Consider the following 25,977-nt stretch of genomic DNA (forward strand, 5'->3'; position numbering starts at 1 on the left):
GTAATTGGGAACCCACTGTGCGTAGTAAGAGAAGAAGCCTAAGCATCTTCTCAGTGCTTTTGCGCTAGTGGGCAGGGGAAGTTCAAGGAGGGGACGCATACGGTCTGGATCAGGGCCAATGACCCCGTTTTCCACCTCGTATCCGAGGATGGCTAAACGGCGCGTACGAAATACACACTTCTCCCTGTTGTAGGTCAGATTCAGGCGAGATGCAGTGTGTAGGAACTTAAGGAGATTTGTGTCGTGGTCCTACTTGTCATGGCCGCAGATGGTGACGTTATCCAGGTACGGGAAGGTAGCCCGCAGTCCGTTACGGTCCACCATTCGGTCCATAGCACGCTGGAAGACTGAGACCCCATTGGTGACACCAAAACGAACCCTGAGAAAGTGATACAAGCGACCATCCACCTCAAAAGCCGTGTATTGTCGGTCCTCTGGGCGAATGGGGAGCTGGTGGTAGGCAGACTTGAGGTCTATGGTGGAGAACACCCGGTACTGCGCAATCTGGTTGACCATGTCAGATATGCGCGGGAGGGGATACGCATCCAGCTGCGTGTATCTATTAATGGTCTGACTATAGTCAATGACCATCCGGGGTTTGTTCCCACTCGTGACCACCATGACCTGCGCTCTCCATGGACTAGCGCTAGATTGTATGATCCCTTCCTTGAGGAGCCGCTGAACTTCAGATCGAATGAAGATCCGATCCTCAGCCCTGTAACGCCTACTCTTAGTCGTGATGGGCTTGCAGCCTGGCACAAGACTCTGGAACAGGGAGGGTATGGTAATCTTCAGCGTCGAGAGGCTACAGGCGGGGCGCGTTGGGCAATTTGGAAGCTGCTGTTCTCCCACTGAAAGCGGAGGGAGTGGCCCACCGTACTGTAGGGTTACACTCTTCAAGTGGACCATGAAATTCAGTCCGAGGAGTATTGGCGCGCAAAGGTGCGGTAACACCAGGAGCTTGAAGCACTCGTAAACCGTACCCTGCACCGTTACATTTACCACGCAACTCCCTAGCACGGTGACAGACCGGGACCTTGATGCCATCGAAATCGTCTGTTTGACAGGTTGGATCTGGAGGCCACACCGCTTCACAGCGTCTGGGTGAATAAAACTCTCAGTGCTCCCGCTGTCAAACAGACAATAAATCAAGTGTTTGTTTACCTGAATGTCCATCATAGACTTGTCGAGTCTGTGAGGCTTGGCCTGGTCCAGGATGATCGACGCCACCGTTGGTTCGTGAGCGCCACTGCAGGCAGCTGAGATAGATGAAGATGACCCCTGCTGGTCGTTCACGGTCGGTGCCGACCAACATGGCTGCTCCCATAGGTCGCACGTGGGTGATGGCGCCAAAATCAGCGACCCCTGGTGGTCGCTCATCTCTTGCGACTCCGTCGACTGTAATGGCAGCGTCCTGGCCTCGCACGTGGACGAAACCCTCGACGATGCCGACGACGAAGAACCGGGCTCCGGGGAGTCGCAGGCCGCACTGCTGTTCCTGGAAGTAAGTTTGGATCGGCATACCTTCGAATAGTGCCCCTTCTTACCGCAGGCGGAGCACAACACAGCTTTAGCGGGACATCGCTGCCGAGTGTGCTTCACTCCCCCACAGAAGTAACACCGCGGGCCGCCTGGAGCTGCTGCCGTCGTCAGGCCCGAGTGTGGGCACGCCATCACGCAGCTTTTCGAACCCGAGGGACGAGGAGGGATCAGCGACTGCTCCTGCCACGTTGTCTCCACGTGGTCTTCGGGATACAATACTAGGCTTTCGGAGGCCGTCTCCAACGTATCCGCTCGTTCTATCGACTTAGTGAGATCAAGATTACCTTGCTCCAACAGTCTGAGTCGGATATAAGATGATCCGATTCCCGCTACAAACGCATCTTGAGCGAGGTCGTTCATGTTCTGGTCTGCCGACACTGCTTTGCAGTTACAGCCCCTGGCTAGCTGTAGGAGCTCGTTCGCGTATTCTTCCGTCGTTTCGCTGGGCTGCCGTCGTCGAGTGGCTAAGAGGTATCGAGCATGCATCTCATTTGGCGGTTTAATGTAACGCTTCTTAAGAAGCTCGAGGGCCCTTGTGTAGTCGGTGGCCGCATGGATCACGAGATATACGGTGTCGCTTACCCTCGCGTGGAGGACCCGGAGTCTGTCGTCGTCTGTGGTGACCGTTGCGGAGGCTGCAAGGTAGTCCTCAAAACATTTCAACCAGTGGTCGAAGGTGTTAGAGGCGCCCGCCGCACGTGGATCCAGTGTAAGACGTTCGGGTTTTAACATTTGCTCCATGCTCTCTGTATCGTTTTCTTTTTTTTTAACGACGAGAGTTTAATTAATAGTAAATAAAATTGATGCGCGTTATCACACACGAGGCTTGAGATGCTCAAGGAAATAAAGGCTTTTATTTACTATTACAACGAAGCTACCATGTATAGTACATGATCCCAGACTGAGGGGTCCCAGACAGAGCAGTGACCTTTATACCTCTCCCAGGAGGCGGAGCCCGACTGGGATGTACCATAATAACTATAATACAGGTGTAACAGCCCAACCCTAACCCCAACAGCAACAAGTGGAACAACCCATCCCTAACCCCAACAGCAACATATGTACATACTCGTAGTACTGGCCAGACCCTGGCTCAGTACTACCTAGTGGGAACCAACGATGTTTCACCACAGGGGGCAAGAACTTTGTTACCTCCATTAAATATCTCCCACTGTGTGTGTGTGTGTGTGAGTGAGCAGGCTTGGTTTTGGGTCCTATTTCAGACAGGCCCAGCACCAGCTCTGGTTTGACAGTGTGGAGTATTTGGGTCAAGTTGATATGGGCTAATGTAAAGGATGTGTCGGCTTCCTTAGCCTTAGTCAAAACCATCACAGAGGTATTCTGCAGGTAAAAATCAAAAGAAAAGCAACAGCAAGCTCATTGTGATTAGTTCAAGAATCTCATGTGTAAGGATTAAGATCGGACCTACCTTGAGGAAGAAAGCAATGAATGGACATCCCTAAGTTTGTCATAATAACTAGCAAAAATAGCCCATAGTTTGAAACAGCCCATGAGCTCATGTGTTATTGTTTAAAGACTACAGGGATAAGAAGAATCACATGTAAGCAATTCTAACTCAATCTGGTACAAGGTTCTCTAAAGATAGTTATCTCCTGTAGATCAAAAAAATTTTAACAGGAGAAAGTGAGAGAATGAAATTCTGGTTATTTTAAGTGGCTTAGAATAGACATGTCTGTTTTCACGTGTGAGAAATTCAAATACTGCAGACAACTTAAGTAGGAGAGAGGAACAGAAAAAGGGAATGATAAAGAGCTTGGTATCAAGTCCAGGTGAGCTCTGCACAAAATGACTCCAAGCTGATTTGGAAACTTCTAAGCTTTTACTTGGGGATTACAAGTAATCAGCAAGGAGAACTGTCAGATTCTAACTCTAAAGCCCAATGTTAACACCATCTATAACTGCTGCTGTGGTGGTATATTTTTAGATTTAGTAATAAGCTACAATAATTGTTATGTATTGCAGTTGCCGCAGAAATTGTGAATTGCTGAGTTAGAGGGCTGGTTGCATAAAAGAAAACCATGCAGGAATTAACCCTCGTTTTTTGTAGAATGTGAAGTTGATATCTGTATTGTACCATCGGGCAGGAATAAATTCATAAACTCATAAGAAAAAGGAGCAGAATTAGGCCATTCGGCCCATCGAGTCTGCTCCGCCATTCAATCATGGCTGATATGCTCCTCATCCCCATTTTCCTGCCTTCTCCCCATAACCTTTCAACCCATTACCAATTAAAAATCTGTCTAACCTCCTCCTTAAAGTTACTCACTGTCCCAGCATCCTCTGCACTTTGGGGTAGCAAATTCCACAGATTCACAACCCTTTGGGAGAAGTAGTTTCTTCTCAACTCTGTTTTAAATTTGCTGTCCCTTATCCTAAGATGATTTTGGGTTTCATTGAATTAACTTGACACAAAAGGCATCGTGTGCAGAAAGTAGTTAGTATTAATGGTTCTCAACATTTGGCTTTAACGCAGCTACACTCTGAGTAATCTCAAGAATCCCGGCAGCCTGATCATGCTCCTGTGCAATCATCTATTGGCAGCACTCCAGAGATTTGACCAATTGTAGGTATCCCTCAGAAATGCCAGACGAAGCAGACTCTCACCATCAGGAAGTCAGCAAAACCCTTATCTAAGTAAGGATATACTTGCCACCGAGAGAATGCAATAAATGACCCTTGGGACGGTGGGGCTGTCCTATGAGAGGAAATTAAGAAGACCGGGCCACTATTCTCCAGCACTTAGAGGAATGAGAGGTGATCTCAATGAAATATACAAAATTCTTACAGGGTTTGACAGGTTCAATGCAGGAAGTTTGTTTCCCCTGGCTGGGAGGGGTTTACAACCAGGGGACACAGTCTCAGAAAGGATATGGCCATTTCGAATGGAGATGTGGAGGAATTTCTTCACTCAGAGGGTGGTGAATCTTTGGAATTCTCTACTCAAAAGGGTTGTGGAGGCTCAGTCATTGAGTATATTCAAGATGGAGATCTCATTAATCAATAACTCTGAAATGGAAAGCTAGTCTTAGTAATGGTGACCATGAAACTAACATTGATTGTTTTAATTTAAAAAAACACCTGGTTCACTAATGTGAGCAGGAAATCTGCTGTCATTACCTGGTCTGACCTACATGTGACTCCAGACCCGCAGCAATGTGGTTGGCTCTGAAATAGTTTGGCAAGCCATTCAGCTCAATGGCAATTGGAGATGGGCAGCAAATTTTGGCCTTTCCACTGACGCCAACATTCGATGAGCAAAATCACACAAATAAAACAGATGGGGCGGGCGCAGTTGGAAAATCTTACCCTAAGACTGGAAATTCCCTCCCGAGGTCAATGGACCTTAAAATGGTCCGCTGAATTTTCTGTCCTGCTCGGCGGGCGGGATGGGAAACTTCCGCCCATTAACTTGGAGCTTGTGGAATCTTGGAACACAAACTAGCTGCTGCATTTGCTTTTATAACCATCAATCATCTGCAAATACATTTTTCTTCTTCTTCAGCATGCTCCTTGTGTTTGGTAAATGGGATCTCTTTGGTGTCAGGAGAATCCAAGATGAAGCATGGAACTTTCTGCCTCAGATTCAGGGACCTAGTTTCTGAAGCCAGCGACTGGTTTTCTATGACATTGCCGATTTTAAACAAACCCCATTCGCTGAATCAAGATGCCTGCCAGTTGACAAGGAAAACATCTGACCACTCTGGAGCAGGGCCCTTTAAAAATGACAGAAACTGGCACATCAGTGCACTAACCCCTTTTTGGGACGTCAATATAAGGGGAAACTGCAAGGGCACTCATCCATAACTTGTCCTTTTTTAAAGTTTATTTATTAGTATCAGAGGTAGGCTTACATTAACACTGCAATGATGTTACTGTGAAAAACTCCTAGTCGCCACACTCTGGCGCCTGTTCGGGTACACTGAGGGAGAACTTTAGCATGACCAATGCACCTAACCAGCATGTCTTTCAGAGTGTGGGAGGAAACCAGAGCACCCGGGGGAAACCCACACAGACAAGGGGAGAATGTGCAGACTCCGCACAGACAGTGACCCAAGCCGAGAATTGAACCCGGGTCCCTGGCGCTGTGAGGCAGCTGTGCCAACCACTGTGCCGCCGTGCTGCCCATAATTTAATGTATTTTGAAATACATCTTTGCAGTGCCTGCTCATGTCTGCTAAACCCATTGCAATTGAAAAAAAAATTTTGTGCTGCAGTTTACAGTTATTGAAAAAAATCTGTTGCAATGCAACTCAATATTGGAAGCTAATGTTGTGTATTAAAGGCCCATTATCATCTGGTGTTGTCTCTCACTTGGCTGGTCTGGTAACCAAGGGATGTCTAACAGAACAATCAGTGCTTTGGCGATGCCAACATTTTAAAATGTAGACGAAGGTTAATTAAAACCAAAAATAAAAACTGAAGCTTGAAGTTGTTTGCACAGTAGCAGCTGTTCTATCTTTCCCCAGTGCCCAATGTTTCTGTGTTTGAATTGAATATTTGTGGCATCGGTTGCTGCAGGAAAATTCCCATTATGGCAAGAGGCTTTCTCAGTATTATTGAAGACATGCCTGAAATTGCTCCTGTGTATTCATTATCTATTTACTTCATGTTCTAAATAAATAATGTGGAGGCTTTGGGAGTGCTTGATGTCCATTTTTCTGGGCTGTTCTGAGGCTGGTCGAGGATTCTGATAGTCAACACATTTCAGGTGACTCATGCTGAGGTACAGTGTGAAAGATCAATGACTATAATTAATGCTATTGACCTCATGGCATAGATTCCTTTTCTCTTAAACCAATTTTCTTTCCTGAAGGCAGTGCTTCATTTTCATGGGCATCTCATCCATGTACCTATTTTCTTTAATGTGTGCTTGGACAGTGGCTGTTGAGAAACTGTGTGGTGTACTTTTCCCTACACTGAGGCCAGCTGTAGCATTGCGATACCACACCCTTCCCCCTCCCCTTCTCCCCCACTCCCACCTACAAAATATTCTCCTGCACTGTTCGAAGATCAGACCTGAAGCCATCTTCAGAACCTAGAACCATAGAACCACAGAAACGTAACGATACAGAATCAAGCCATTCGGCCCATCCTGTCCATGCCAGCCTGAGGACATCCAGGTTCTCTTTCTAATCCCACCTTCCTGCAGCCAGCTCATAGCCCTTATAGCAGTTAAGGTATAGATCCAGGTATTTTTAAAAAAGTTTAGGCTCCCTACTCCACCACTAACTCGGGCAGCAAATTCCAGACGTCCTTTGTGTTAATAAATTCTTCCTCATCTCCCCTCTACACATACTGCCCCTTACCATGAATCTATGTCCCCTGGTTCTAGAATTCTCTAAGAAGTCTCACAACACCAGGTTAAAGTCCAACAGGTTTATTTGGTAGCAAATACCATAAGCTTTCGGAGCGCTGCTCCTTCGTCAGATGGAGTGGAAATGTGCTCTCAAACAGTGCACAGAGACACAAAATCAAGTTACAGAATACTAATTAGAATGCGAATCCCTACAACCAGCCAGGTCTTAAAGGTACAGACAATGTGGGTGGAGGGAGCATTAAACACAGGTTAAAGAGATGTGTATTGTCTCCAGACAGAACAGCTAGTGAGATTCTGCAAGTCCATTGGGCAAGCTGTGGGGGTTACTGATAATGTGACATAAATCCAACATCCCGGTTTAGGCCGTCCTCATGTGTGCGGAACTTGGCTATCAGTTTCTGCTCTGCACTGTCGTGTGTTGTGAAGGCCGCCTTGGAGAACGCTTACCTGAAGATCCAAGGCTGAATGCCCGTGACTGCTGAAGTGCTCCCCCACAGGAAGAGAACAGTCTTGCCTGGTGATTGTCGAGCGGTGTTCATTCATCCGTTGTCGTAGCGTCTGCATGGTTTCCCCAATGTACCATGCCTCGGGACATCCTTTCCTGCAGCGTATCAGGTAGACAAGGTTGGCCGAGTTGCAAGAGTAGGTACCGTGTACCTGGTAGATGGTGTTCTCACATGAGATGATGGCATCCGTGTCGATAGAATTCTCTACCAAAGGAAATAATTTTATCCTGTCCATCCTAGCTCTTCCCCTCATAATTTTGTCCACCTCTTACAGGTCACCCCTCAACCTTCTTTGTTCCAAGGAAAATAACCCCAACCTATCCAATCTCATTATTGTGGGTCTGAAGTTTCATGTAGGCTGCCTTGGTAGGATTTGAACCCAGAGCATTCGGCTGGGACTCTGAATTATCACAAAACCACCATCATTCCCTTGTGATAGCACCTTCTAGAATATGTCCAACCAGAGACACCCTGCCCTGACTCTACTCACCCATTCAATGAAACCCCTCTCACAAACAGCTCCCTGTCACGTGAACCTGCAAATTGGCGAGTGGTGAAGGAATGTCTGATCCTTCCCTGCTGGCAGCTTCTCTGTAGCCGCCTCACACCCCTTCCAGGTGAGAATAGGACTGACATATTTAAATGAGTCTCAAGTGTTAAAATACCAGGCCCCAGGCTCTATCTGCCTGAAACATGCTCACTGTTAAAATTGTCCCCATGAACAGAATATTATAGTAATTAATATTACACCCATTTCTACACATTGATACGCACCATTGACTTTTGAAGGCTGCCGTATCATTTCAACACCAGTATTTCATAAATTCAACATAACTGAATCTCTCTGTGTACTTAACTTGATTTAGTCGCAGGAACTGTCAGTGAATGGATTGATGTCATAGACTCCAATTAACTTAAAATGGAATGGTGTATGATTTTATAAATGAGATCAGTGCAGCATCTACTTTTATTGTCAATGGCTGATCTCGAGTGGTGCTGTTCAAAGAGAAAAATAAAAACTCTGTGGTTTACATATTCCAACTCACTTTGATCCATCTTCTATTTTCTAATTGTCTTGCATTCTCTGACTCAGCTTGATTTTTTGTCTCTTTGGGCCCTATTTTACCATTTTGATTCTAAGTGCTGAATCTGGGCGTGATTCAGATTCGATTTGTAATCCCTGTTCTCAGGCATTCCCATTCACACTCAGCCTGAACCTGAATCGCGCTGTGGGCGGGGCTTTTCACGCCTGAAACACTGCAGCTCCAATCGGAGACTTCAACTGTGCCTGCGAAGTAAAACAAAATTTGAAAAACGCTCCCCTGTCACATCGCAAAAAGCGGATAAAGTGGCCCGGGAGCGATGGCCTCCACAGACATCACGCCACCCCCACAACATAACTATCCCTCTTATCCACCCACCCCTCCGCTACCCAGACCGATCGTGACCCCCTGCCCCACTCCCCCCCCCTCCCCCCACCAGAGAATGATTTGGCCTCCCTCCTCCATCCCCCACCCGCCCTCCCCCCACCAGAGGAAGATCAGGCCTCCGTCGTCCTCGCCCCACCAGCAGAGAGCAATCGGGCCTCCCTCCTCCTCCTCCTCCCCCCCCCCCCCCCCCCCCACCCCACCAGAAAACGATCAGGCCTCCCTCCTCCTCACCCCTCCCCTCTCCCAACCAGGGAACGATCAGACCTCCCTCCTGCTCCCCACTCCCCGCCCGCCACCCCCCCTTCCCCCCTACCCCCCCCCCCCCACCAGAGAATGATCTGGCCCTCGTCCTTCTCTTCCCTTCCTCCACCAGAGAATGATCAGGCCTCCCTCCTCCTTCCCCACCCACCAGAGAATGATTTGGCCTCGTTCCTCCTCACCCCTCTCCACCTCCCCCCCCCCCCCCCAATTAAATGCATGCAAATGTATTTAAATTGACAGCGCGGCCATTTTCGGGCCTTGGGAAAGTGGCAATCTGCGCGGGTGCGGATCGCGCTATTTGCCTCACGCCTGACTTTACCAAGTTTTCACACCCGAAAACGGGTGCAACGCAATGGTAAAATTGGGCCCTTTGTGTTGTTTTCATATACCTCCCTGAATGTAATCTCTGTCTCACATTGTTATCTTTCTGCATTTTCTGACTCCCTCTGTCTTTCCAAGGTATTTTCCCAGTCCCTTGGGTGCATTTCATGTGGTTGACCTTCCTTCCATTTCTACCTTTGATGTCTGAATCCATGTGGCTGAGGGAAATCATGAGCTATCCGTCTGTCTAGCAGTTTCATTATCTGCAACTTCCACTTCTCCATACTCCACTGAGAAACATACCAGATTGAGGACAGGACCAGATATTAAACTTCTTTAAACAATAAAATTCAATTCATTCTTCCTCACATGCACTGTGATTCACCCAGAATGCTCTCCGCAACCAACCAACTATATCCCATGATAAAGACATAGTTGCAATGGGTGCGAAATGGATGGACGATGCGATAAAGCATTGACTCATTCAGTTGCCGAATAGAGTCACAGGCCGGAATTTTACCAACACGCCCGCCCCGGAATCCCGGGGGGGGGCAGGGGAGGCTCGCAGAATGGGATTCTCCGTTGGCCTTGGGCGGGATTTTACGAGCCTCGCCCGAGCGAGGTCGTGAAATACCGGCCACAGAGTCACAGACGTTTACAGCATGGAAACAGGCCCTTCAGCCCAACTTGTCCATGCCACCTTTTTTTTCCCATGAAGCTCGTCTTAATTGCTCGCATTTAGCCCATATTCCTCTATACCTATCTTACCCATGTAACTGTCTAAACGCTTTTTAAAAGACAAAATTGTCTCGACTACTCCCTCTGGCAGCCGTTCCAGACACTTACCACCCTCTGTGTGAAAAAATTGTCCCTCTGGACCCTTTTGTATTTCTCCCCTCTCACCTTAAACCTATGCCCTTTAGTTTTAGACTCCCCTCCCTTTGGGAAAAGATATTGACTATCTAGCTGATCTGTGCTCCTCATTATTTTATCGACCTCTATAAGGTCACCCCTCAGCCTTCTACGCTCCAGAGAAAAAAGTCCCAGTCTATCCAGCCTCTCCTTGTAACTCAATCTATCAAGTCCCAGTAGCATCCTAGTAAATCTGTTCTGCACTCTTTCTAGTTTAATCATATCCTTTCTATAATAGAGTGACCAGAACTGTACCCAGCATTCCAAGTGTGGCCTTACCAATGTCTTGTACAACTTCAACAAGATGTCCCAACTCCTATTTTCAGTGTTCTGACCAATGAAACCAAGCATGCTGAATGCCTTCTTCACCATCCTGTCCACCTGTGACTCCACTGTCAAAGAGCTATGAACCTGTACTCCTAGATCTCTCCCCAATGACCTACCATTAATGAGTAAGTCCTGTCCTGGTTCAATCTACCAAAATGCATCACCTCGCATTTATCTAAATTAAATTCCATCTGCCATTCATCAGCTCACTGGTCCAACTGATCAAGATCCCGTTGCAATCCTAGATAATCTTCTTCACTGTCCACTATGCCACCAATCTTAGTGTCATCTGCAAACTTACTAACCATGCCTCCTATATTCTCATCCAAATCATTAATATAAATGACAAATAACAGTGGATCCAGCACCGATCCCTGAGACACACTGCTGGTCACAGGTCTCCAGTTTGAAAAACAACCCTCTACAACCAGCCTCTGGCTTCTGTCATCGAGCCAATTTTGTATCCAATTGGCTACCTCACCCTGGATCCCATGAGATTTAACCTTATGCAACAACCTTCCATGCAGAACTTTGTCAAAGGCCTTGCTAAATTCCATGTAGACAACATCGACTGCATTGCCCTCATCTACCTTCTTGGTTGCCCCTTCAAAAAACTCAATCAAATTCATGAGACATAATTTTCCACCTACAAAACCATGCTGACTGTCTGTAATCAGTCCTTGCCTCTCTAAATGCCTGTAGATCCTGTCTCTCAGAATACCCTCTAACAACTTACCCACTGCAGATGTTAGGGTCACTGGCCTGTAGTTCCCAGGCTTTTCCATGCAGCCCTTCTTAAACAAAGACACAACATTTGCCACCCTCCAATCTTCAGGCTCCTCACCTGTGGTTGTCGATGATTCAAATATCTCTGCTAGAGGACCGGTAATTTCCTCCCTAGCCTCCCACAATGTCCTGGGATACACTTCATCAGGTCCTGGGGATTTATCTACCTTTGATGCGTTTTAAGACTTCCAGCACCTCCTTCTCTGTAATATGTACACTCCTCAAGACATCACTATTTATTTCCCCAAGTTCCCTAACGTCCATGCTTTTCTCAACAGTAAATACTGATGAGAAATATTCATTTAGGATCTCACCCATCTCTTGTGGATCCGCACATAGATGACCTTGATGATCCTTAAGAGGCCCTACTCTCCCTATTTTCTCTTTTGGCCTTTATTTATTTGTAGAAGCTCTCTGGATTCTCCTTTGCCTTATCTGCCAGAGCAATCTCATGTCCCCTTTTTGCCCTCCTGAATTCTCTCTTAACGCTACTTTTACACCCTCTATACTCTTCAAGGGATCCACTTGATCCCAGCTGCCTTTGCATGCTTTATGCCTCCTTCTTCTTCTTGACCAAGGCCCCAAGCTATGGCTGGTTGATGCTGAAAAAGATCTACTCTGGGTTGGCCCTCCAACTCGTCTCTGTTGATGGAGTGAAGTACTTTGACATATTAATGAGGGGAGGTAGGGATTTATTTTGGAGTGTTGCTTTTGGAGACCAGAACGTGTGCAGAATTTCCCCTCTAAGGATTGATGATTTGGCTGTGGTGTATGGGAAGGTGAATGAATCAAGAATGCCTGATTGAATGACATTACCTGACTTAATGCATAAGTATGAAGGGAGAGTGACAGACAGGTTTCATTCTTTGAATGTCTTCAGTGCAATGTAGCCGCAAATATCAGAAATTTAACAGAAGTGCAATCATTTAGGTTACATGTAGCTTGGAAATGCTTGGAAAGAATGGTTTTGGTGTTCAGAGTAAGAATTAATTGGCAATAGATAGATTTCAAATTCTGGTCCCCTTCTCAAAATCTAATGCTGGCATCTTTTTCAGTGCCACAGGGTGATTGATTGATATACAGAGAAGATTTTCCAGAGTCTGTGACTAGTTGCATTCAAAGCAGCAGAATCTGGAAAGTCAGTATTTCAGAGGACATATTTGGAAAGAAATCCACTCAATTTCAGCTTCCCAGCTCCTTGGGCTAATATAATCAGAGTATTCCGAAACATACCACACTTTTTAGCTTTTAATCTTCATTATAAAGTAGAGTGGTTTTGTAATGAATCCCAGATGATCTAAACGGTTTTAAAAGTCTTTCAACATTCCAGGATAGAGAAAACCACTTTTATATTTAAAACTGAAATCTGACTAACCTTAATGATTGCATATAAGCCTTGCAGCATGAACATTTCCCCAAAAGATTTTCAAATCATAATATCAGCACACAAAGTAGCAATAATGCTACTGTTCCTAATTTCTACACATTTTCTACATATCAGAATGTGACAGTAAATCTGATGAGGACCCAAGAGACTAATATATATTGTCTGAAAATAGTTTAAATAGTGAACTAGCTCTAACTTTGAGAAGCTTCCTGCTCGGTTCTCCCTCAGTCCAAGGGTGTTGCTGCCCTCATCTATGTTCCCTGCAATGTATTTTAATGTCAGTGGTAATGTGATGATAAGACTTTCTGATCACCATTTGACAAGTTTTTTCTAAAATATAGATACATTAAAACGGGACATTTCTAGCTGTGACATCAAAAAAACCATAAATAAATTTTATTTAACTTGGAATGTGAGTTGCAGAATATGTTCCAGTCATGAAATTGTGCGAAATCTGCCACAATAAATAGAAAAAGTGTTTCCACGAAAGAATTTCAGACATTTTCCTTTATCATGTTTATTCCGCTAGTAATAGAATTTGCATAATATCATTCTGATACATTGTTCCATTGTAATTTCCTTCATTACAGGGTGGCACGGTGGCACAGTGGTTAGCCCACTGCTGCCACACAGTGCCTGGGGCCTGGGTTCGATTCCTGACTTAGGTCACTGCCTGTGCGGAATCTGCACGTTCTCCCCGTGTCTGCGTAGGTTTCCTCCAGGTGCTCCGGTTTCCTCCCATAGTCCAAAGATGCTAAATTCTCCCTCAGTGTACCTGAACAGACGCCGGTGACTAGGGGATTTTCAGAGTAACTTCATTGCAGTGTTAATGGAAGCCCTCCTGTGACACCAATAAATAAACTTAAAATGTATGGCAAAGAAACAATATTACCAAATTACAAGTCTCTAATTCTGTCTCCCCACAAATCCAGGTTTAATTTTTGAAATTACAATCTGAAATTGACACGATTTGTGATATATTAGCCAATGCAATGGCTAGCTACAAAATAATAAAGGGCATTCCTAAAGCTGAATACTTTTACTAAAAGGTTAATGTAATGATTGTAATCAGGCAATTGAGGTGCACCTGTTAGAATATAAACTGTCTAATTAAAGGGCCACAGGGACTAGGGTGTATAATTGGCCCCTTTAATCACATTTTAATTTGATGTTTTAAGTTTCCTTTCCGCTTTGTCTTTTGTTTCGGGAGGTTCCCCTCCTTTTAGGGAGCTGCCCCTTTTGAGTTGTCCCTAAGTTAATTTGATTTCTTTTATTTGGTTGAACACAAAAAGATGTCTCTGATTAAGTTGACGGACCAATCAGGGAGCCTCTTGCTTTGTACTTAACCAGGAATGTCAGTCCCTCTGGGATTCCTGGAATAGATTGCTAACTGAAAGCACTCTGTATGCTGTTGTCAGACTTGTAAATAAAGGGATTTTGGTGACGGGACTTCTGCCTCCTAGGATTTACTACAGTGAAGGAAGTACTTTGGCAAGCCCCATAGCAAAACAATGGAATGGCTTACCAACTTTAATGCATTTTCAAGGGTGCATTTTGTCAATTAACACCTATGACCTACCATAACATGCAAGGGACCAACGCCAGGTATTTTCATTAATATTGGTGTCAGTTGCTATAATTGCTCGTTAGCTCTTATCTAGCCTTGTCAATTTTGTTCACTTAATTTTTTTTGGCAGCTAAATGAAGCACAAAATATCAAAACAAAACAGTCTTTCAATTCTGAGAACAATTCAAAGGTGGAAAAATATAACATAGAAGATGTAACAAGAATTTCTGGGACAGTAAAAGGACATTAGCTCTGACAAGCATATCTCTTTTTGATGGACCTCAACACTACCTACTCACTTTTTTTACCGTATCTGTCAATCTCCCCTCTCCAGGAACGCATCTAATTACCTCTTGGACGAATTTATGCTGTCTGTTTCAATAGCTGATCTGCTAACTCATTATTGTGGTAATTACTGTTTTGCAACTCGAGTTTTGAAATGGTATCAATAAAAATAGTTCAAAGGAAAACATTTTCAATTGGCCCATGTAAATTGGACACTAATTTTCTGTCCTTGTAACAGCTATGAAGGTTGCCACACAGCAGGCAGAAATACTTGAGCAAGAAGTCACAAATAACTTATTTGTTCCAACTGTTGTTTCAAATTGTTAATTACACCATGCCATTAATGCGTGAGACACTTGATGCGATTAAGAAATTAATTTCAAACCTTTCATATCACATAAAAACATTGATGGAGTGAAGCTCATTTGTCAGTGATGTTCATGAAGGCAGATTTCTGCAAAATTTTCTTTTGCTGAGATTCCTTTACATTAACATAGAGTCAGTCTTCCTTCTTGTGAAATAAGAACAGAAAGTGCTCGAAAAACTCAGCAGGTCTGGCAGCATCTGTGGGGAGAGAAACAGAGTTAACTTTTTCAGTCCAATTTGACTCTTCTTTGGAACTGAGTTTGGCTGACGTTTTTATCTGGTCTGATTCATTGCAAATGATTGTGCTGTGCTGTACTGATAACACGATTCGCAAGGTCTCAATGAATAAATACATGAATAAACTGTGCAACTACTTCCAAAAAAAAACCCTTAAGATAGTGAAAAGATGAAAATATTTTGGAGAGAGAATCCAGGGAAACCAGGTAATGAATGAAGACAGAAATGCTGTAAGTATTCAGCAGACCTGGCACTGCTTGTGGAGAGAAAAATATGAAAATGTGCTACTGTGCATTCAAAACTATAAATACACCGTGCTTGGGAACTCTAGTGTCATGATCTAAAGTAAATTAAATGTCCTACTGCTTTAACTAGGGTGTGGAGATGCCGGCATTGGACTGGGGTGGGCACAGTAAGATGTCTCATAACACCAGGTTAAAGTCCAACAGGTTTATTTGGTAGCACGAGCTTTCGGAGTGCTGCCCCTTCATCAGGGGCAGCGCTCCAAAAGCTCATGCTACCAAATAAACCTGTTGGACTTCATTCTGGTGTTGTGAGACTTCTTACTGTGCTTTAAGTAGAAAAACAAGTCACCTGTTCCTTGAATTCTTTGAGCCATTTAATGCGTGGATTGGTTAGCTCAGTTGACTAAATGGTGGAGACGTCTTGCAAAATGATGCCAATGGCGTGAGTTCAATACTGACTGTGATCGTTCCTGGAAGCCTACCTCCTCGCCTTTCCCCACATTTGCAGAGCGTTGCCTCTCAAGCTGCAAATAAACAATTGTCTGGAGAGAAGTGCCTGTTGGCTTTTGTGGACTACCTTACCTTACCATCTGGTATAGCTTCGCAAAAGATTGAGCCATCTCTTCTTTCAGTTTCAAAAGCTTAAGAATACTGCGTCCAGTTCTGGTCACCACACTACCAGAAGGGCGTGGAGGTTTTGGAGAGAGTACAGAGGAGGTTTACCAGGATGTTGCCTGGTATGGAGGGGCTTAGTTATGAGGAGAGATTGGGTAAACTGGGGTTGTTCTCCCTGGAAAGACGGAGGATAAGGGGAGACTTAATAGAGGTGTATAAAATTATGAAAGGCATAGATAGGGTGAACGGTGGGAAGCTTTTCCCCAGGTTGGTGGTGATGTTCACGAGGGGTCATAGGTTCAAGGTGAAGGGGGGGAGGTTTAACACAGATATCAGAAGGACATATTTTACACAGAGGGTGGTGGGGGCCTGGAATGCGCTGCCAGGCAAGGTGGTGGAGGCGGACACACTGGGAATGTTTAAGACTTATCTAGACAGCCATATGAACGGAGTGGGAATGGAGGGATACAAAAGAATGGTCTAGTTTGGACCAGGGAGCGGCACGGGCTTGGAGGGCCGAAGGGCCTGTTCCTGTGCTGTATTATTCTTTGTTCTTTGTTCTTTGTTCTTCCATTGTCTGGAGCTGTAATGGTTTGTTTTGAGAGGTGAGCTCATTGTGAATGTTTGGCTGAGTATCAAATGGTGATGAAACACTTAATTCAGCAAGGGATCGTGTACATAGCTTGATTGACAGTTTTAAAGGGTTATTGAAGGATTATCTTTGATGTGGTGTGAATATCTCTTCTTTGTACAACTGAAGGACCACTCAAGGAGATTTAATTTTTTTTCAAAGTGTTCTTTTCAAGATGAATGCTTGTATATTCTAGTGACAACGCTATTAGATTGTTCGCAATTTAATTTTTTCCACTTCCATTTTAAAGACTTGCCCTTGCTATTATATGGCTCATGAAATTTGTCCGTATTGGGTACTGGATGAGTGGCGATGGAGGATACAGGGGGGCCTGCAGGGCCATGGGGGATATGAGAGGGCATGGAAGGCACATGGGGATATAAGGGGGTATGGGAAAAGATGTCTCAACTAAAGTATAGACAGAGCAAATAGTATGCTGTGAATATAATAACTGATAACAACAGTCCAAAGATGTACGGATGGAGTGGCCATGCTAAATTGCCACTTAGTGTCAGAGAGACTAGCTGGGGTAAATGCATGGGTTAGGGGATGGGGCCTGGGTGGGATTATGGTCGGTGCAGACTCGATGGGCCAAATGGTCTCCTTCTGCACTGTTGGATCTATGATTCTATTCTATGATATTAAAAGTCACTCGAGAGAGGGCCAATTTGCTCTTGATGTCGAGTTTTGCATTTTGTTTCTTGTGTAAATGATGAGGTTCTAACAAAACCACAATCTAATAGTATGTGACTTTATTGTTCTGATCATCAACTGCATGTGTTAATTAGAGATTCAGTAATTAAATCACAAAAGAATCCAATCCACAGATGGATCTGGCACAAATTGAGTGTTGGATTGTTGGAATGTTTCCCTTTGCACAGTAAGGATGAGCAAATGACACCTGCATCGACACTCAGCCAAATCCAGTTCAATAACGAGCTGGAAATCTGGCTCAGCTTTCACTCTCTGTTTGACTTTTTAAAATAAGCAGAATCTGAACCTATCTCCGATCTTATTCATATTTAGACAAGCTCAGGTACCAGCGCTATATTTGACTTTTACCTATGACAATAAGAAAATTAAACCTTGGAAAATAAATGCAAACTGCTGCACTCCGAGCCTAACTCATAAAGCCAGGATATGCTCAGGGTACATCATGCGTAGAAAAGCTTTATGCTTCGGTATATTACAGGAGGATGGAGCCTTCTGCCGTATTGATGGCAAAGCCTCTGTTTTTGTGGATGCACTGATGCGACAAGAGCCCAATCCTGAACCCATAGGCACGGCTGCACATACCATGAAAACCAGATGTGACCAGTAGATGCGTTGTCTTGTGTGCCTGCTGTCTGGCAACCACAACTCGCAACTTCTCAGCCTCAGGTTCATTCAGACTGAATCATAGAATCCTACAGTGCAGAAAGAGACCATTTGGCCCATCAAATCTGCACCGACTACAATCCCACCCAGGTCCTATCCCCATAGCCCCATGCATTTACCCAAGCTAGTCCCCCTGACACCAAGCGGCAATTTAGCATAGCCAATCCACCTAACCCACACATCTTTGGACTGTGGGAGGAAACCAGAGCACCCGGAGGAAACCCACGCAGACACGGGGAGAATGTGCAGACTCCACACAGACAGTGAGCCAAGCCGGGAATCGAACCCGGGTCCCTGGCGCTGTGAGGCAGCAGTGCTAAGCACTGTGCCATTGTGCTGCCCCTGACCTGACCAACATGCTGCCATTATGGTTTGCTGGTGGCAATGTCCTCCCAGGTATTACGGTTAATATTTTAAGGCTTCAAGGAGACCTTTCAAGTATCTTCGTAGCAATTCATCGCTACACCTCTGTTACAATACCAGACCGCAGCTCACCAGAGAAGACAGCCTTGCAAATTTAATCCTCAGGCCTGCAGATGACATTCGAGGGTACACTTTTCAACCCCTTGCATTTCGAAACCTGACTGACCACGACCATATCATCAACTAGAAGAGGCATAATCTAGATGAGAGCTTGACGGAAACAAATTATATTTATATGTGTAGAAATTGTGCAGAGATTGTGAACACCCAAACCACTTTCATGCTCCTAGCATTTCTTAATTTTTCTTACCCTATCTTGATGCATCCCTAACATCCACAGCAGAGGTGATGACATTCCACTGGCTGCTATGCCCTATTGTCTGTGATTAGCTTGGCGGGTGTCCTCCAGAGGGCTGATGCCTGCTTTGGGTCTCCTGCAGGTACACGCTCCTCCACCTGTGGAGCTGGAGCTGATAGGATCACAAGCAGAGAGGACTGGAGCAGCTGGATGCTCTCATCCATACTTCTCGCTTTGGCTGCCCAAGGGCCCATGTCTGACTCCTTGAGGAGAAAAGGCACCTTCAGTGAGGTCGAGGTGCCAGCCTCCAACTTGTCTAGCCACTGATGGGTTCCGCGTATGCTTAGTGCGATAGAGTGCGGGACAGATTAGGCACAAAGCCCTGGACCAAGGGTGCCATCTCAGTCACCTTGATGTGCTGGCAATGACATCAGCCAGAGCGTGACAGGACTTCTTCAGCGTTCATTGCCATCTGTTGATGGTATCTGACAACCCTGCCCAATTTCTCAGCTTCTTCATTAGCTCTTGGACAATGGGGTGTGGTCTTCAACAAGTGAAAACTACATCGTTTGCAAATTTACTGAACTCATTGCTGTAGTGAGAGTCCATTGTCACTTTACACTCTTTGAAGGATTCCAAACAAGGCAATGATCGGTCAAGCTTTGGGATGGCTGCTTTCGTTGACGTTGATGTTATGTGGAGAAGGGTCTGAGATGAGATCAGCCATGATCGTATTAAATGGCGGCTCGATGGGCTGAATTGCCTACTCCTGCTCCTAGTTCTTACGATTCTTCTTTTATTGCAATGACTGGGAATCTGCTGTAGTCATCAGTGACAACAAACAAGTGTTCACCAGCGGGCAAGTCTGAAATCAACGCTAACTTCACCCCATGGTCCTGAAGGTAGTTCAGTCACCTTGAGAGGATCATGAAGATTTTATGACGAATTTTATGTTTTATGTGCAACCAGTTCCAGTGAACCATGCCTTTTCCCTAAAGGAGTTGATTGATTTTGACAAATTCCTGATGACCTTTCTGTGCTACGTTGACAGCATGTTCCCTCAATGGGTGTGGAATGACAATGCAGTTGTTGGATAATGAAGATAATAAGTACCATCTTAGCATCAAACAGGCAGCAGAAAGAACTCTGGCCCTCATCAAAACTGCAAACTACTAGAACGCTAGGACTTGTGCCTCCAAGGCTAATTCATTCTGCATGCCTTCTCCCCTGGTGGAAGTTTCACTCCTGGAATGACAGATCACCCTGCAACAGTCAGCCTCCCCTCTGGAATAATACATTCCATTCGACTTTTGATTCTGGACACAAGTAAAAGCCTAACTTGTATTTTATTGTGATCAGACCCTGAACCTCCTTCCTTTTCCTTACCCCTGTCTGTATTGTATGAGTGCAAAAGGAGGATAGATGTTGTGAAACCCCTCTCCGTGTTTTGTGTGCGTGTGAAATAAACTACCCCCTTTTTACTTTATCTTACCTTAAGTTCGCTGCGCAAGTTATTCATTGAGGATTGGAACACTCCAAATTTGAGGTTTAGGGAAAACATTTATCAAATTGTGAAATCAAAAATCAAGAACCACCTTTCTGTTTGCAGAAAGAGGAGAAATCAGGGCTGTTTAAATTAACCCCCTCCTGTCCGCATCATACCCCTTGTGACTGAGAGTGCTTCACTCGCTGTTTGCGAATAAATTTGCACTGAGGCTGTTAGTGATTGGTTTGCCATCGCAACAATTGTTCCTTGTCTTGTCTTTCCACATGAGAATTGCATTTAAGCCAATCGGGCATTCATCCACAGCTAGCTATGTTTCTATGTTTCTAGCTGAGCGGTTTTTGCATGGTCAAAATAGGCATTTGTGCAACTTGCTGACAATGGTAGTTGCACCTGGTGTGCAGCCTGTTTGTGTGATTTAGTCCATTCCCATTTGGTGAACTAATTCGTCAGATCATGTAGAGGGGAACAGATAATGTAATGAGGTCCAGACTAAGGCAACTACAGTATTTGATGAGCCCTAGAAGACTCTGGACTTCCTGCACGTTTGCAGGATCCACAGAATTTACAATGGAAAATGGTTTCAATTTCCTGTGTTATCAGGTGATACTCCTTCACTGCTATACACACGGCTGAAAGATTTGATTGGGATTTCATTGAACAAGCACGTCTTTGTTCAAGGTGAGGTTGTATTTTCTAAGATGTTGTGTGCATGCAGGCAGGTGAGTTCACCTTCAGTGTGACTGTAGATGAGAATATCATCACTGTTGTTCAGCATGTCTGCAAGTCCTTGAAGTACTCAATGAATCATTTGCTGAAGTACCTCAGATGCTGAACTGACTCCACAGTTGAGCCTCTTCGATCAGAAGAGTCCAGTGCAGGTGAGGAATATTGAAAGGTATCTCAATTTTTCTGTAAACTGGTTTTGATGGCGGGGGTTTTTTTGTTCGCGGAGCATGGGCGTCGCTGTCTAGGCCAGCACTTATTGCCCATCCCTGGCCAGCACTTACTGCCATTCCTAATTGACTTTGAAGAGGCAGTTAAGAGTCAACCACGTTGCTGTGGATCTGGAATCACAGGTACAGATGGCAGATTTCCTTCTCTAAAGGACATCAGTAAACCAGTTTCCTGCATACCACTTAAGATCATGTTTAGTACCTTACACATTCTGTTTGGTCTCATCGATTGTTGCTGTCAAATATCTTTTTCATTGTCTGACTTGGTAGGGTGACAGCATTTGAAACAATTTATTTTCTGGTTTTCCCTCTTAGGTTTCTTGATGACTTGTATGGGTGAGACTCATGGAGTCGGCTCATTTCCAACTTTCTCAATAATATCCAGGTCGAGTAGACACTGAGGGTGGGAGTTTCTGGCTGCGCTCGCCCCAAGGTCAGAAAATCCCGCCCGAGGTCAACGGACCTCTGCACGGTTCCCTATGATTCCCGTGGCAAATGAGGCAGGAAAATTCCGCCATAAATTTTCTTCTCAGTCTGCTTCTTTGTACTCTTGAGTATAAGAATTGGGAAATCATGTTGTAGCTATAAAGAACCTTGGTTCGGCCGCTTTTGGAGTATTATGTGCAGTTCTGGTTACCACAGTAACAGAAGGATGTGGAAGCTTTGGAGAAAGTGCCCAGAAGGCTCACCAGGAAGTTGCCTGGTCTTGAGGATGTTAGCTACGATGAGAGTTTGAATAAACTAGGATTGTTTTCACTGGGAACACAGAGGCTGAGGGGAGAGGTCTACAAAATTATGAGAGGTATAGACAGGGTGGATAGTCAGAGGCTTTTTCCCAGGGTGGAAGTGTCAATTACAAGGGGGCACAGGTTCAAGGTGAGAGGGGGAAAGTTTAAGGGAGATGTACGGGGGAAGTTTTTCACGCAGAGAGTGGTGGATGCCTGGAACGTACTGCCAGAGAAGGTGGTGGAAGCAGGCATATTAGCAACGTTTAAGAGGCATCTGGATGGTTACATAAATAAGGAGGGAATAGACCACGGACCGAGTAAGGGCACAAGATTTTTTTTTTAGTTTAGTTAGGGCACCATGATCGGCACAGGCTTGGAGGGCCGAAGGGCCTGTTCCTGTGCTGCACTTTTCTTTGTTCTTTGTTCTTTGAAGTGGTATTCATCACTGTTGATGCACAACTGACTGTAAGTTGGGGTCTCCATGCAATTTGCATGTAACAGCTTTCAGTTTGCTGATACCAGTGAAACGGTTAGTATGCAATTTGACAATTTTTTTGGTGTGTGTTGGAATCACATCTGCAACGGCAATTATGTGCAAATCTGGTGCTGTGTGGAAACTGATAACTGTCACAATCTCCAGATGGGACATAAAAACAGCATTTGTTCTGGTGTGTTTGAATGAGACTGACATTTCAAATGCCTTGGGAATTTTCAGTGGTTTGTCACTGTTGTAGGGGAAGGTTCTCATACTCCCTGCCTTGCAGAGAATGGGGCAATCCTAATGTTTATTGAACTTCGTGGACAGGATTTTACGGCCTCTCTGGACGTGAGACCGGAAAATCCCATCCAAGGTTAATGGACCTTCCCATTGTCCACCCCTCGCCCACTCCAATTCCCGTAGTGGTGGGATGGTACAATTCCGACGCTTGTCTCCCAAGACAATGACAGATGCTCCTGTGTCTATCTACGTCCAAGCAGCCAGTGATCACCATCACATGTGGCCGTCTGCTGTGTCCCACTCAATTTCCCTTCCAGTGGGGACCCCGCTGAAGTTGAAAATTCTGCTGAATTTCTGGGTGAGAGGGGGAAACGATGATCCTGAAACCCAAAATAAACGGCATTTTTAAAAAATAGCAGTAAACCAGATATAAAGCACTGAGTATTTAATATCTTAAACCTCATTAATACTTAACATCAATTTTATTTACATTAAAGGGTAATATAAATAGTGGCAGCCAGCAACATTGTGCTGAATTTTAGTAAGAGTTTTAACAACACCAGGTTAAAGTCCAACAGGTTTATTTGGTAGCAAATACCATTTGCTTTCAGAGCGCTGCTCCTTCGTCAGATGGAGTGGAAATCTGCTCTCAAACAGGGCACAGAGACACAAAATCAAGTTACAGAATACTGATTAGAATGCGAATCTCTACAGCCAACCAGGTCTTAAAGGTACAGACAATGTGAGTGGAGGGAGCATTAAGCACAGGTTAAAGAGAGATGTGTATTGTCTCCAGACAGGACAGCCAGTGAGATTCTGCAAGTCCAGGAGGCAAGCTGTGGGGGTTACTGATAGTGTGACATAAATCCAACATCCCGGTTTAGGCCGTCCTCATGTGTGCGGAACTTGGCTATCAGTTTCTGCTCAGCGATTCTGCGTTGTCGTGTGTCGTGAAGGCCGCCTTGGAGAACGCTTACCTGAAGATCAGAGGCTGAATGTCCGTGACATCTCCACATCTGAATTTTAGTTGCAGGGCCAATTAAGAGGCTGCCTCTGGTAGTTTTGTACAGTTAAGGGGAGTGGGTGGGCTCCGCAGCTAGGAAAATCACTGGGAGCCCCGAGGTTCAAGGTGGTTGACTGCCCCATATGGCCACTGTCACTGTAAGTGGGAGACTGACAGGACCATCTGAAGGCTTGTAAATCATTCAGAATATACTGTGGCCCTGACTCTGGCCATCTTTGGCAGGGGGAGCCCTTTCATACGATGGTCTGACTGTGCAGCCCATGTTGGGTGCTTTGCAAGGTTTGAAGTTTCTTTTTTTAAGTTTTATTTATTAATATCACAAGTAGGCTTACATTATCACTGCAATGAAGTTACTGTGAAAATCCCCTTGTCGCCACACTCCGGCGCCTGTTCGGGTACACTGAGGGAGAATCTAACATGGCCAATTCACCTAATCGGCACATCTTTTGGATGGCACCTATGGAAACAAACTTTACCTCCCACCCCAGCACCACAGGCCTGCTACCAGGAGACCACCCATATTTCTACGGGCTGCAGCCTGATCAGGATTTTCCAGATGGTGTTTGAAGACTGCTCTCAATTTGTACCTCTGTTGGCCCAGTTGGCAATGCGTCACTGGTGTGTAGGTCACCCTCAGCTCCCATCAGAAGCCACCCCCTGAAAAAAGGCCGGAGGTGGGAATTGGCTGGCTGGCTGGCTGGCTGGGAGGCTGGCTGGCTGGCTGGGAGGCTGGCTGACTGACTGGGAGACTGGCCATCTGGCTGGCTGGCTGGCTGTCTGGCTGGTTGGCAGTGCTAAATTGCTGTCCTGTCCCCCTATCCTCCCCTCCAAATCCACCTTCACCTCAAGGTGAAAACTCAGCCCCAAGATGCCAGGATATCCAAGTCTGGATTGATTGGAATCGGTTGCTTTCCTCATTAGGTTGAAATTTCCTAGCGAATCGCCCTGAGAGAATATGGAGACGTGAACACAGCTGGAGTTTACTGAGGAGAGCCCGTGGATCTGAGCAGCACAAAATCTGGCAATTAAGTTGTTTAGCAGGTTGGAATAATTCAGATGTAATAGTGAGGAGATTTAATCATGTTTGTCAAATTGTATGTGCAGAGCACAGTAAACCATTATTCCCTTGTGATGCGAAACTATAAAGAGACCTTACTTCGAGCCCTGCTTTCATTCGATGAAGTTCTCAGGCAGTGAATCTTGTTGCAAAAAGAGAAGAGGGGAAAATGTTGCAGCTTTTGTGGATGGACGGGGGCGGGAGTGCGGTCTGCTGGGACTCAACTGTCTGGAATGTAATTCTGGGGCTTGCAAAACTGCCCAGCTTCCTGACACTTGATTTGCTTCTGCATCGGGAAGCATGGAAACAGATGTTGCCCGCTGTTGGTGTTGATAAATAGACCATGCCAAGGAAATGTTAATCTCCCAGGGTAGCTCAAAGCTTTTATTAATGGAGTGCCCGGGGAACTCTGTGCCTGATGCATTATACATTATGGGTGTTCTTTTCTTCCTGAGAGTCACCTGCAATTGAGTTGCCTTTTATCAAGAAGTTATTTTGCCAATTTCCTGACACTGATGGATCTGTCTGCGTGATGACCTTTCGTATAAAACAGAACATTGGGCAACATGCACCATTCTGCATCTTGCAGACCGTATTTTAACCCTGGATGTAACCACTTTGCAATCCGCAGGAACTGTTGAAAATGAACTATGTTTGCCTGGTTATGTATGGGACGTTACTAATTTCCCTTCTCTCCCTTTCCCAGCAGATGGTACGGGAACAATACCTGACAACGCAAGGCTGTAGCCTACAGAGGCCAGAGAACCAATATGTCTACAAGATTGGGATCTATGGCTGGAGGAAGCGCTGCCTTTATTTATTTGTCCTGCTGCTTCTCATCATCCTGGTTGTGAATTTTGCATTAACGATCTGGATTCTCAAAGTGATGTGGTTTTCTGCAGTGAGTGCCATTCATATTTTCTAGCATTCATTTGGCTTTATTTTAATGTGCTTATTGAAAAGGCCTTGTCAAATCACTGAGTAGAGATTTTTCATCCATCTTTACCTTTCTCTTGTTCCCTCCTCATTGCTCATGGCTCTATCACCTTCTGCTTTTCATCCTTTGCCTCCAAATTTCCTCATTCTTTTTCATTCCGAGAGGTTTGATCATTCCTGATGGCTTCTCATTTTGGCAA

The 25,977-nt window shown here is 45.1% G+C and overlaps 1 protein-coding gene across 10 annotated transcripts in view; it reads left to right on the forward strand.

Moving 5' to 3' along the window:
• Positions 1-25,977, forward strand: part of sgcg (sarcoglycan, gamma) — a 485,777-nt gene that overhangs the window by 139,329 nt on the left and 320,471 nt on the right. For 5 of the 10 annotated variants that reach the window (XM_078222135.1, XM_078222139.1, XM_078222138.1 and 2 more), the window contains one exon: positions 25,551-25,742. In XM_078222135.1, coding sequence (XP_078078261.1) covers positions 25,551-25,742 — 192 coding nt within the window. Of the gene's footprint in view, positions 1-25,547; positions 25,743-25,977 lie in introns of all 10 variants that reach the window. The other 5 variants (XM_078222130.1, XM_078222136.1, XM_078222140.1 and 2 more) reach the window with 1 other exon arrangement.

Source organism: Mustelus asterias, chromosome 10, assembly GCF_964213995.1.
Source record: "Mustelus asterias chromosome 10, sMusAst1.hap1.1, whole genome shotgun sequence".
NCBI lineage: Eukaryota > Metazoa > Chordata > Chondrichthyes > Carcharhiniformes > Triakidae > Mustelus > Mustelus asterias.